The sequence below is a fragment of the Lactuca saligna genome, chromosome 6 (assembly GCF_052625555.1).
Source record: "Lactuca saligna cultivar CGN05327 chromosome 6, ASM5262555v1, whole genome shotgun sequence".
NCBI classification, from domain to species: domain Eukaryota; kingdom Viridiplantae; phylum Streptophyta; class Magnoliopsida; order Asterales; family Asteraceae; genus Lactuca; species Lactuca saligna.
Window position 1 is genome coordinate 40,370,181 of NC_136422.1, and position 14,651 is coordinate 40,384,831.

Here is a 14,651-nt window from a genome sequence, read left to right on the forward strand (position 1 = left end):
AAATAAAAGGAAATCTCCAGAAAAGTCCTAAAATTTTAGTCCAATTTATGAAAAAGTTCAAAACTAAATTTCATTTATAGAAAAGCACAGAATACCGGTTAAAACTTCGAACAAAACCCTTTTCGGCCGGTTTCGCAGATTTTGCCGGTATTCTGTCATTTTTCGTTAGTTTGCTAAAAAATTTGGGATTTTTCAAAAATTACATAATAACCAAAATATTGGGATTTGTTTGAAAATTACCATGAAATTAATGAATATTATTATTAACAAATCATTTATAAACATAAAAAATATTTTTATTATAAAAAAAGAAAATACATTTGTTGCTAATTTCTAGGAATAAATTGGTGGTCTAAGTACTCTATTGCTTCATGACCACTCAAACTCTCTACATTCTTCCTATGCATTGTTGTGGGTATGATAATGATATGGACTTAGTTAGCATTCCTCTAATATTAATGTTCCTCTTATGTTGTTTAACCTAACTACCAACTAACATTCATACCTTACATGTTAGCAACTATCGGCTAACACACATCTATCAAATGTGAAAAGTGAACCGTGAATGATAATTTATATGGAAACAAGTGAAGGGTTATTATCTATTTAAACTGCCATTCAAAGTTTACTTTTCACTCTTGATAGATGTGTGTAATTTTATTGTTGTTACCGGGTAATGTTTGGAGGTTAGGTGGTAGTTAGGTTAAAGAACATAATGAAAGCTCTATATGTTCATGTAATGATATTTTCTGATAACACGTCATCATATAGCATCATGGCTAATAGCAAATATACACTTATTGATTGTGTATTAATAAATATTATCAACTTTTGTATTGGTCATGCCTAATAGAGTACTTCTCACTATGACACCTACAACGATACATATGAAGAACATAGAGACTTTGAAGTGGTCAACAAACAATAGAGAAATACATAGTCGACTATTCTATTCCTAGAAATTAACAACAAATGTATTTCCTTTGTTTATAATAAAAAAATTATGTTTATAAATGATTTGTTAATAATAATATCCGTTAATTCCATAATAATTTTCAAAAAAATCCAAATATTTTTGTTATCGGGTAATTTTCAGAAAAATCCTAATATTTTGAGTAAATTAACGAACAAAATAAAATATCAGTTAAATCTACAAAACCTGAAAAAAAAAAAAAAAAAAAAGTTTTTTTTTTGAAGTTTTGGCCGGAATTTTATGTTGTTCGGTATATTTGATAAATTAGATTATTTATGAAATTGTTCATGTTTTATTTCTATTATTTGATTGCATTTTTGTTGCAAAATTCCTTACTCCAACTTATCATCGTCTTCACTGAAAGGAAAGAAAATCCTACTAGAATTACACAAGATCGGAACCATAATTTGGGAAAGCATCACTACCAATCGCTGGGGTTTTGGATGATCGGTTTTAATAATTCAATCAGTTTGCCACATTTTATAGTTTCTTAATGGGAGCGAGTAGAAAGCTTCAAGGCGAGATCGATCGGGTTTTGAAGAAAGTCCAGGAAGGAGTCGATATTTTCGACAGTATTTGGAACAAGGCAATTTCATTTAGTTATCTTCAACTTCTTGATTTTTTTTTTCGTTTAATGCATATATTGATAGTTGATGTGTAACAGTCAGTTGTCGAAATTTTCGTTGTTTAGGTTTACGATACTGACAATGCCAATCAGAAGGAGAAATTTGAAGCCGATTTGAAGAAGGAGATCAAGAAACTTCAGAGGCACAGAGACCAGATTAAGACATGGATACAGTTCACCGAGATCAAGGATAAAAAGGTTAGTTTATTCGCTCTGTACAGTTGCTGCTTGCTTACCGAGTTACTGAAGTATCGAATACTGTTTTCCTAGTAGTTGTGTGCTGTTCGCTCTTAGGTTTATCTCAATCCACAGAAAATATATTTACAACAAAATTCTCTTTCATGCATGTTGACATCGGTTAGTGCCTCTTATGAGCAGGCTCTAATGGATGCTCGGAAGCTTATTGAAAAAGAAATGGAACGGTTTAAGATATGTGAAAAGGAAACAAAGACAAAAGCATTCTCCAAGGAAGGTCTTGGACAGCAGCCTAAAACAGTATGTATTACTATATTTCCACCATTGTTACTATATGAATCTGAAATTGGACATTTGTGTACATCTTTTTTCCTGCATTAATCTGTTAATTCTCTGTTGTAGGATCCAAAGGAGAAAGCAAAGTCAGAGACTAGAGATTGGTTGAACAATACAGTATGGAACTATACTACTATACTTTCATTTTGAAGTCTGATTTTGAATCTCAAACTGGACATTGTATATAAATAATTAAATATACATTTTCTTGAATTAGGTATCTGAGCTTGAATCTCAAATTGATAGTTTTGAAGCTGAGATGGAGGGGTTATCTGTTAAAAAAGGGAAAGCAAGACCACCAAGATTGGTAATATAGCAAATGAAGGGTACAACTTCTGATGAATAATGATCATTGTTAAAATTTCATAACTTAATAAGCAATTTGTTTCACAGACTCATTTGGAATCATCAATCAATCGACACAAAGCTCATATAATGAAGTTAGAGTTGATTTTAAGATTGCTGGATAATGATGAGTTGAGCCCAGAACAAGTCAATGATGTTAAAGATTTCTTGGATGATTATGTGGAACGAAATCAGGTTTTTTATTTTCTTTCACTTGAAGATTTTTTTCAAAATGGACTCTGTTATTTAACCGAATCATTTCTCCTACAGGAAGCTTTTGATGACTTTGATGATGTGGACATGTTATACAACACCTTACCTTTGGACAAGGTAGAGTCACTTGAAGATCTAGTCACCATTTGTCCACCTGGCATTCTTAAGGGTGTTGGGGCTACAGCTGCTGTTTCAAGCATAAAATCAACCTTGTCTACTTCAGCTCAGTCATCGGTATGTTCCAAGAAATTAGTTTGCCAACAATATGACACATGTCAATTGCTGATTAGCTGTCACTAATTTGTAATCCGTATCATTTGATTTTGGCTTTTTGTTGTTTTAGGCTACAATTACATCTCCTATTCAACAGGGGGATTCAGTACAGGAGCAGGTTGATGAGGTGGCGCCTCCCCAAGACACTATCTCAGAGTTAGGGCCACAAACTCCATCTCCAAAAATCACCCCAATAACATCAGAAAGACCCCCTACTACCCCTGTTTCCATTGCAGGGCCAAATCCTGTCAAGGGTATTTTGGACAATACAACATTATCTGTTCCTACAACACCAATAAACACTTCCACTAAGGAAGAAGAGCTTTCCATCTTTCCCACTCGTAAACCATCATCATCCCTTAGAAGTGGTGTGACCAATTTACCCTCCCTCACCATCCCAGTCACCTCCGGAATCAGTGTTTCCAGCAGTGGATCTTTAACAACTCCATTGTCAGAAGCATCCATGAGTGGAATGATGCAATCATTGGTTTCTCCTTTAAGTAGTAGAATGCTATTACCACAAGTTGGGAAAACCAGTGAAAGTGTTGGTGGTGGTGAGAGTGGTGAGGGTGGTGGTGTGACAGGGAGGGTGTTTTCATCACCTTCTGGAGTTCCTGGAATACAATGGCGACCTGGAATTGGAAATCCATTCCAAAGTCAACATGAAGGGGTATGTTTTACTCTGTTTTGCCCAGATGTGATTGCCATGCCTAATATGATGGAATCGATGCGGGAATGGAATGGCTCATTCCATTGGAAATAAAAAGTGTTTTTATTTATTTATTTATTTATTTATTTTTTGTCTTGTGTGATGAAATGGAATCACAAAGAGAATGGAATGGATCATTTAAACATGTTTGTTATGAAGAATTTCAAAAGTAAATGACATTAAGTTGATAAATAATGAAATAATATAATTATTTCTAAAAATAACAATAATCTTTGGCTCAGTTTCGTGGAAGAACAGAAATTACACCAGACCAAAGGGAGAAGTTTTTACAAAGATTCCAACAAGTGCAGCAGCAGCAACAACAACAAACTCCAAAGCAATTTACACCATTGCAGTTCAACTCTCAAACTTCAGGGGCACCTCTATCACTACCACCTCAAATTGTGGGACCCACTGCCACATCAGCACTACAACCAAGTTTGACCCATTCACAGTCCGGTCAACACATACTCATGTCAACCGGTAAGTTTTACAAAAAAAACTATTTTTTTTAAAGATGTTTCTGACTTTTTTAAATAACAATGTACTTTAAGTAGATGTTGGCCATGTGAAAGCCGAAGAGCCGCAAAATGACGATTCTGTCCCTGATTCTGCTCCTGTCCGTGAAACTGATTCAAAGGTGTCGATGTCATTTCCATCAGATACGGTGGCGGAGCCTGCCCAACCTGCCCGAGATATCGATCTCTCTCCCGGGCAGCCTTTACAATCGGCCCCTCTTGCCCTTGGGGTTATTGGTAGAAGAAATGTTTCTGAGGTTGGTGCAATTGGAGATAGCCTCAGTGGCGGTGGGACATTTTTGCCCTTGGGGGCCCCTCATGATCAGCAATCCACCTTTCCGTTGCTTGATTCCGCCTTTTATAAACTCCCACAACCCAAAGATTCTGAACGTGCTAAAAGCTACACTCCTGTATGAAAATGTTAAATTCCTTTTATTTTTATTTTTTAATAATCGCATTTTGTTAATTTGTTTTTGTTTTATTTATTTCAGAGGCATCCGGCTGTGACCCCACAGTTCTACCCTCAAGTGCAGGCTCCAATTGTTAATAATCCAGCCTTTTGGGAAAGACTTGGATCTGATAACATTGGAACAGATACTCTGTTTTTTGCATTTTATTATCAACAGGTATTTACTATTTACATATAATATTAAATTTTATTAGTTATAGTTAGAGTAAATTACATTTTTGATCCTTAAGTATAGCCGATTTTTGCAAGTTTGGTCCCAAAAGGTTTTCTCTTGCAATTTTGGTCTTTAATCCTTAGGGTTTTGTAATGTTTTTGGTCCATGTTGCAAAAAAATGACTATTTTTGGGACCGAAATTGAAAAAATCAGCTATACTCAAGGACCAAAAATGGTCATTTTACTTGGAAGTTGGAACATGGACCAAAAGCATTACAACAATCTCAAATGAGGACCACAATTGCAAAAAGTATACTCAAGGACCAAAAATGTAACTTACCTATTTATTAATTATGATTAGAGTAAATTATATTTTTGGCCCCTAAGTATAGTGGTTTTTTCAGTTTTCAACCCAAATAGTTCTCTTGCAATTTTTTGGTGCCTTGAGGTTATTTAACGGTTTTGGTAACAGTTTTGGTCCCTGTACCAAGTAATAGAGTAAATTACATTTTTGGTCCCTGATTTTTACAGTTTTGGCCCTAAAAAAAATTTCTTTCAGTTTTAGTCCTTTTTCACAGTTCTTATAACGTTTTCGGTCCTTATTCTGTGTGAAATTACTATTTTTGGTCTTTAAGTTTTTAGCTGATTTTTGCAACTTTGGTACCAAAAATATGCTCATTTTACTTGGAACAGGGAGCAAAAATGTTACAAAAGCCTTCAATAAGGACCAAAATTGCAAAAATCAGCTACACTCACTCAGGGACCAAAATATAGTTTATGACTATTTTTGGGACCAAAATTGCAAAAATCAGTTATATGCAGGGACCAAAAGTGGTCATTATGCCTAGAACATGGTCCAAAAACATCAAATAAGGACCAAAATTGCAGGAGAAAACTTATTGGGACCAAAAGTAGTGATTTAACTTGAAGCATGGACCCAATTTGCAAGAGAAAAGGTATCCGGGACCAAAATTGCAAAAGGCAAACTAAGTATAGTGCTATACCCACACAGGGAGCAAAAGTGTAATTTAGAAATAGTATAGAGTTGAAAATTGAAATTAGTATTACATTGATTGTATTTAAATACTTACAGAAGAGTTACCAGCAATATTTAGCTGCAAAAGAGCTGAAAAAGCAATCATGGAGATACCATAAAAAGTACAACACATGGTTTCAAAGGCATGAGGAGCCAAAAATTGCTACTGATGACTACGAACAGGGGACGTATGTGTACTTCGATTTTCATATGGCCACTGATACAGATCATCAACTCCTGCAACATGGATGGTATGTAGTATGTACCATTCTCTATGTTTACTACAAAAAAAGATTCCACATCCAAAATTTTACATATTACCCCCCTTCACTTTTAATTATTTATTATTTATTTGCAGGTGTCAAAGAATCAAGACCGAATTCAAATTTGAGTATAATTTTCTTGAAGATGAACTCGTCTAAATAGTATACTAGTTGCAACTAAATCGACAATTTGATCATGAAAAGATATATAATAATAATTGTACAGAAAAAAAAAAAAAAAAGAACAAACAGACAAAAAGGACAAAATGATTAGGAGCTGTCTAACTGATTAAACGGTATTAATTGAATGCCTTGATGCTTATAAATCTGGATTACATGTTTTTTGTTTGATTATTAATATTGTGGGGGAAGAGATGGAAAAATCGGAACACCTGGTTTGGTTGGAGAAATATGATTACAGTATGGTTATGTTATGTAGGTATTTTCTTAACGAACAATCATCTTTTGCTACAAAGATATGAGAATTAAAACTATGTCGATATTTAGGTGGAGAAAATGAAAAATAAATATAAAATAATAACCATGTTTTTTTAATCATTTGTCAAATCATAACTAAAAGTTAACAAAGATCGCATTTTGAATTTGCAGGGGACCCAATGTAGTCGGCACGACCAGGTTTAGCCCTAAAGAATATAAATTATTTTAGTTCTCCCAAATATACGAAATTAAGCATTGTGACATGAGTTTAGACTGACCGACAAATGCCACTATTCATCAAAAAATATAAATTATTTTCGTATACTTCCAAATTGTACATATTTTCACGGAATTCATGAATTTTAGTCATAAATACATTTTTTTCAAAGTTTTTTTGGTAGTAGGAATATTCAAAAACCGTTTTGCACCAAAAATGAAGTTTTGGGTTGAGAGAAATTATATATATATATATATATATATATATATATATATATATATATATATATATATATATATATATATATATATAGAGAGAGAGAGAGAGAGAGAGAGAGAGAGAGAGAGAGTTTGGTTTAAAAACACATAAAAATAAAAATAAATGCCTTAAATATGATGACAATTCTTAAGAATAATATGGAAAACTCTAGTTATTTTTTTAGCAAAGTATAAAGAAAACTGATTGTATTTATCATTTTTTTATACTTAATTCGAAAACAAATTAAGTTTGATAAATTCATCTTTATATGAGGGGATGTTGAATCTTGTATTTTGGTTTGTTAATAATAAGCCAAGATTGAAGGTTGAACATTACAAACTAATAAGATAGTAATATGGTTGTGCTATAAGTATCATTTTTTATCTTTTTTATCTCCTAACCTCAATTTAATCAATTATTTATTCTTTGATTTAACATTATTTTTTTTCTTTTATTTATCAGATTATTCTTATTATTTAAAAAAAAATTAAAACTTATTATTTTTTTTAAAGATTACACTACAAATGCAATTTCATATTAGAAAAGGTAATTTTTTCATTTGTAAAACTTTTATGTATGATATTTTCATATTGGATAAAAAAAGCTTACTTAATATTATTATTGATAAAAAAAACTTATTTTTCATATTGGAATTACACTATAAATCCAAATGCAATTTTATATTGGATAAAAAACTTACTTTTCATTTATCGGTCCAACACAGTTATTTATAAACAATTTTTCTTTCTATTTATTATTATTATTATTATTATTATTATTATTATTATTACGATTTCTATCTATTGGGACATATTTTCACCATCAACAACTACAGTTATTGATTTAGGTTCATCCTAATCATTATGTAATAATTGATTTACAAGGATCATATCCAGTGTCTGATGTTTTGTCCAGACTTTTCCGTACATATAGATCAGAACATTCGACTGCATGAGAAACATTGTATAGTGCTCGACCAAATGCTTTCAATCTGCATAACGTACCATGCAATTGTAATATTGAACCAATTAATATATGTGATAAATAAAAACAAACTTTTTTTGTACATTTTATATAGCCGTTCGAATTTTATAATGTCGTCCGAATTTATAATGCCGTTCGAATTTTAAAATCTCTTCTAAATTTTATATGGTTATCGAAATTTATAACAATAATAATAATAATAATAATAATTAAAAAAAAATCAAAATGGAATTGAAAAAAAAAGGAAGTAGTTATTAGCAGCAGAGTATTTGTTATTATCATATCATATCGTGTAAGTTTAGTTATGAAGGTTAGGTGACTTTCTTGATATTGACAATTCTTTCAAGGTACTTTTCAATTATGTTTGTCCTTTTTATGTACGTGTATTATTTCATAATATTCCAAACTGAATGTAAATTTTTCTTGGCCCACGTTTAAATTTTAATCATAATTTGCTCCTTCATTATAAATTTATATAATAATATAAACCTATCTACAAAATTCTAATATACATACATGGAGTTATAATCAGAAGCATAAAATTTCCGATGGTTTCTACTAGATTTTCTGGCTCTATTACTCTTCATATAAACAACAAAATACATAGATGCTACAGCTTCTGTGGTTTATAGTCAAAAGAGTGGGTAAGGAAAGTTTTGTCCTTTGAGCAGTTGTACCATCTGTTTCAATAATTGTACATTCTTGAATCTCTGTGTCAAGTTGAAAATTTCTCGATTTGTGTAAAGATGATCTCAAGAAAAACTATTAAATGCCAAAATCCGATTCTTTAATAGGTTTACAGATGCAGTAAGTGTAGTGTTGTACCTTGTACGTTGTGGTATATGCAATTATGCATATGGATGTATATAAGGTGAAAAATGTAACTATAATCCCTTAAATATTTATTGGCATACTATATATATTCTAATAGAAATTTGAAAATTTGCCACTGTTGTTGGCTGAAAGCTTGCAAATAGATCTTGTCTTTTATTAATAATGCATGCAAACCATTTCCTCTTGGTAATAATAGAAAATGTGGTCCACTATTGTTTCTTTTGGTAAAAAGGATAAAAGGTATCAGTAAAGTTGGCAAACCTATAACTATAATCGTTTTACGTTTTTTACAAAATCGTAGCAAGTATCAAAGGATCCTATAGAAAAAAACAATATTCAAATTTGACAAGTAGTTAATATTTGTATGATACTCATCATAACTTATTATAATTTAATGTTAATTAAAATATCGAATGTGGAATCAAACTTGATTTCTCAATCAATGACAACAATTCTTGTAGAAGAAATCATCTTAAATAGAAAAAGAAACAAGACCATTGTGGTCATTAGCAACTAAAACACAAGATCACAATTGGGTTAAGATATGGGTAATGATGTTCTGTTTAATTCGAGATAAATGGATGAAGTTGTGCTTGTTTCTTTTATGAGGTTTTCATTGATATGTAGACTTAAATACTCAAATTTGAGCTGAATGAACAACTTTTTTTAAGATAATTTTGAGCTATATGGACAATTTTGTAGGCTATGTGCCTATGCATTAGAATTTTTAACAGAAATGATGAATTTTTTAGAGTTTATAAGACCACAACTTGACTATAGAATAAAGATAAAAAGGTGGGATCATACGTATAATTTCGAACATAATTGATGAATTTCCTGACTTTTTATCTTCTTAAAAATGTTTCTGTTTTATTTTATTTCTAGTTTTATTTTAATTTTCCATTTTTTTAAATTTAATATTTTATAACTTTGTTTTAGGGAATTCGTTTTGCATGTTATTTAAAAGTTTCCTTTTTATATATTCTAAATTTTCCAAATCTATTTTTTTTAAAAGTAGCTTTTCTAAATTTGCTTTTACAAACCCATTATTTATGGCTTTTTACAAATTCGCACTTCTATGAATTTGTTTATTTACATTATTACACATTCATGTTCTAAAAAATATAAAAAATATGTAAAAGTTACAAAAAGCAATTTGTAGAAAACGTTGAAAAATACGAATTTTAAAAAAATTATGAAATTTCAAACTTTTGAAAAACATACACAACTAACTTGCGAAATACCGAAATCATTAAAACATATTTGTAAAACTGAAAACGAAAAACAAAGTCAAAGATAACAAAAACAATTTCTTTAATACAAAACGTAAACTTTCATGTATATATAAAACAGTTTTTTTTTTTTTTTTTTTTTTTTTTTTGGAATGATAGAATTCCAATAAAAAGGATTTCAAAAAGCTAAGAAAAACAATTATATAATAGGGACCCTATATAATATTGCCTTTTGGGTTTTGTAACTAACCAACCCAATTTATAGAGAACCTGCGGTTATTATTAAACCAAAAAAATGATTGTGACACAATTTAAACAAAACTTCAAAAATGCTTCCTGTGGTTTCTAAAAGTATCAAGTTTAGTCCTTAAGTTCAAAAATTTTTACAGATGGTCCATGTGGTTTCAAAACTTTTAACAAATGGTCATTTTTGCTAACTCCGTTAGCTTTTGACCGTTAAGTGAAGGACATTTCTGTTTTTTCACTATTACAGGGACCATTTTTGAAGTTTTGCTCTTATTTAAAAAAAAAAGAAAACAAAATTATTATTTAATATAGAAAATGTCTCTCTCTCTCTCTCTCTCTCTCTCTCTCTCTCTCTCTCTCTCTTCCGCTTTAACATCCTGTAAACCTAATATATCTGCATCCAATTCTTTCAAAACTTCAAGAACAGTTTTCGTTGACCTATAACCTTTCCCTCTTTGATTTTCAGATTATTTTGAAGAAAAACTGATTTGTGATCTTAAAACACCTTTCCCTTTCAAAATCCTACTTATACCCTTCGAATTAATAGTTTTTGAACTCGGGCCTTCTTTCGTTTCGTCTATGGCGAAGCTTAACTGCCTACTTCGCTTCGGTGAGATCTCGTTGTCGGGTAAATTGATTGAAACTCTTAGCTTTGATTTTGCGAATTTATGTTGTTTTGATACAGTTTCTGAACTGCTCATGGAGCTACTTGAATGTAATGGTGATTGCTTTAATATACTTTTGGGATAATCAATCATTGATTTTTGATTTTGAATTGGTGTAAGAAACAGAGCAATTTGATGGTACCTTACTACTGTAATCTTGTTCGTCTTCGCCATAGTCAAAGCTAGAAGCTTTTCCATTCAACTCTGGAACTACTGGTGCCATGGAGAACAAAGCGGCATTAAAAGTTGCGATTCGGATTGGGGTTTCTGATTTCCCCAAATGATTATTTGGATGAATTGTGGCTGACCCATTTGTGTTTGATATATCTTGAGTTCTGGAATTCAATTTCCCGAACCTTTTGATAATGACTTTCGGTTTTGAACGACGGCGCATTGGCCACCGGAACTTTGAGCAGAGTCGCCGGAGGTTTTTTTTGAAGATACTAAGCATTTTTCAAGAGGAAACTTCACCCTACTTGAGGGCTCTGATTCCTCCTTTCAGTTCTTGATTGAAAAACTGAAATCTTTGATGATAATCAATAGTTGAAGAAGTGATTTTTGTGGGTATCTAAGAGTGGAATGAGTTGTTTAAGGAATTGGATTTTGATTGTTCGAGGAAGCAAGTGAAGATGCGAATGGAATCAGAGAGAGAGAGAGAGAGAGAGAGAGAGAGAGAGAGAGAGAGAGAAAGAGAGACCTTTTCTATATTAAATAATATATATATATATTTTTTTAAATAAGGGCAAAACTTCAAAAATGGTCCTTGTAATAGTGAAAAGACAGAAATGCCCTTCACTTAACGGTCAAAAGCTAACGGAGTTAGCGAAAAGGACCATTTGTCAAAAGTTCTGAAACCACAGGGACCATCTGTGAGGTTTTTTGAACTTAAGGACTAAACTTGATATTTTTGGAAACCACAAGGACCATTTTTGAAGTTTTGTCTAAAATCAAATAACAAAAATTTCTTCAAAACAAGAGTTCTAAACAAAGAATGGTGGGGGGAACCGACATATGTACTACCAAGGAACCAAAAATGTGCCTTCAAAGAACCTCCTTAACTTCCTCTTTAAACAAATTGAAGCAAACCAAGATAGCTAATCAACATAAGACATCAACAACGAGATCATGAAATCCCACCACCTAAGCACCTGCGAGATCAACAACATGGCTATGGAACACGAAAAGAATGGGTGAGAAACAAACTCCACACTAAGGATGGGATTTAGAACTGGAACCGTTAGAACCAGAATATATAGAACCGGTTCCGATTCCGGGTTTAAAAATTGGCTTTATCCGGGTTCCGGGTAATCCGGGTTTGGGTCCATCGGGTCCGGGTAAACCAAGTCTAAAAACCGGGACCGATTTTTGGAACCGAAACCACTTTTAGGGTCGGAACCAATTTTTTTGTGAAATGTTTAAAAGATGCATATCTCATTCGTTTTAACTCCAATTGACATACGGTTTTTTACAACATGTATTTTAGATTTTATACATGATTTTAGACTATAAATTTATCATTTTTAGTTTTATATTCATTGACTTACAGTCCCCCAAAGTCGATATATCAAAACTGTAAGTTTTTAATTTTTCAGTTTTTTTTGTATTCAGTGAATGTTTTAAAACATGCATATCTAATTAGTTTGAAGTTGGATTCACATGTGGTTTGTTCGAACTTGTAGTTTACAGTTTGTACATGATTTTAAACTATAATTTTGTTATTTTTGGTTTAATATTTAATGATTTACAGTCTTCCGAAGTCAGGATATCAAAACTGAAAATTTTCAACTTTTCAGCTTTTTGTTTTTGTACTTTGTATTATGTGAAAATGTTAACACATGCATATCACATTCGTTTAAACTCTGATTAACATGCGGTTTTTTCCAGAGTTTATTTTAGAGTTTGTACATGATTTTAGACTATAATTTTGTTAATTTTTGGTTTTATATTCAATGATTTACAATTCCCCAAAGTCGGGATATCAATATGAAAATTTTCAAACTTCAACCCACTAGATAGTAAGTAATTACCAAAAAATTCCGGTTTTTCCAGGTTTTCCGGTTCTAAACCCACTTTATCCGGTTCCAACCTACCCACTTTGATGTTTCCGGGGTTTCCAGTTCTAGACTCACTTTACCCGGAACCGTACCTAGAACCGAACCAGAACCGGTTCCTATATACCGGTCCGGTTTCCGGTTCTACAAAATCCCGTTAATCGGTTTCGGGTTTTTCGGGTCCGGGTCCATCCGGTCCGGGTTTGGATCCACTTTCATCCATACTCCACACTATTATCACGTAAAGGGAAAATGATAGAGGGAATCACCATACCCCTCCTAGACGAATTAACACAAGTTGGAAGGCTATCAATCGCAATCTCCAGCCAAAAACATTAACTTTAATCGACACAACCTTCACTCCTCTAGTAGTGAAATTAGAATAACCTAACATCACCTTATCTATAAAAAGTCTACCTGACGCCACACTAAAAATCCCCGAAGGATCAAGCATCCAAATCCACCTATCACTGAAGATAACAAATTATAAAGCTCCTCCCACTACTCAATCTTGGCAACTCCATTAGACCTTCTGTGAAAAGAATGAAACAAATGACCATGCTGCCATTTCATTTTAATTGAAATATTAGGGCCATTTTCAAGATCGAGCAATCTTGGAAAATATAGCTTAAGCACCCTATCCCATATCAAAAAATCTTCCCATATCGTGTTTGAGCCCCATCACCAACTTTCCTTTGACACCATTGCATCATACACTGCATCATGTCCACCCATTTCCTTCTCAGAAGCATGAAAATTAAAACAATATTAAGGCAGGTCGAACTCTGAGGAGGAGGATCACGATCCAAAAAACCATGTACCCTATCAATGGATCTAGTAACTCGATACCATAAATCATTTTTAGCGTGAAAAAATCTCCAAACCCACTTAAACAACAACGAAGGATTAAAAGCAAAAAAACTATTCACCCCATACCACCATGCACCTTCAACATACAAACGTTACTCTAACTAACCCAAGACATTTGCTATCTTCCAGATTAGCCCTAGGAAGAAATTATTTCTTAAAGACTCCATTTGTTTAAGAACACCCACTGACACTTTATAAATCGACATAAAAAAATCGGAATGGATCCCAAAACCGATTATACAAGAGTTAATCTCCCACTGAAAAAAGAGTCTTAACTTTCCAACGAGGTAATTTATCCACCACCTTCTGAGTGACACCCTTCAAGTTATTAAGTCTCATCATATTTGCACCAACAATAACTCCCAAGTAAGTAAACAGAGTTATCAAAGGAGCACACCCCATAGAGAAAAGAACTTCCGTAACCTTAGAGAGCCCAATATACCATAACCAAACAACTTGTTCTTTTGGAAATTTATTTTAAGGACAACTGCCAAATGAAAACATCTAAGAATATTAGTAATGTTCCTAAAATTCGATGTATTCTATTCTCCAATAAAAATTGCATCATCTGCATAGTGTAACGATGTAAAAATTTCAAACCAAATTTTCATTTTTCAAACATGGTAAATTACATATCACATCTCTCCAAAACTTCAAGTATCACTGTCAAAACATAATTTCAAAAATAGTTTATCACAAATCCAGGTTCCAATAATAAATATAATTCCAACTCAGGTGTGTGTGTAC

General features: G+C 32.3%; 1 protein-coding gene across 4 annotated transcripts; it reads left to right on the forward strand.

The window, feature by feature from the left end:
- The first annotated feature begins 1,278 nt into the window (after positions 1-1,278).
- On the forward strand, positions 1,279-6,513 carry LOC145001430 (uncharacterized). Of its 4 annotated transcripts, none has more exons than XM_078960807.1 (13): positions 1,279-1,559; positions 1,665-1,796; positions 1,977-2,093; positions 2,196-2,246; positions 2,347-2,436; positions 2,523-2,669; positions 2,745-2,921; positions 3,058-3,630; positions 3,912-4,152; positions 4,224-4,597; positions 4,679-4,813; positions 5,904-6,097; positions 6,205-6,513. In XM_078960807.1, the coding sequence occupies exons 1-13, from the start codon at positions 1,467-1,469 to the stop codon at positions 6,266-6,268; spliced, it is 2,388 nt and encodes a 795-aa protein (XP_078816933.1). In that variant the 5' UTR covers positions 1,279-1,466; the 3' UTR covers positions 6,269-6,513. The 4 variants fall into 4 exon arrangements, with proteins under 4 accessions (XP_078816933.1, XP_078816931.1, XP_078816932.1 ...); XM_078960805.1 differs by having other exon boundaries at positions 3,031-3,630; positions 6,205-6,512; XM_078960806.1 differs by having other exon boundaries at positions 3,031-3,630; positions 4,227-4,597; positions 6,205-6,510.
- The last annotated feature ends 8,138 nt before the right edge of the window (positions 6,514-14,651 follow it).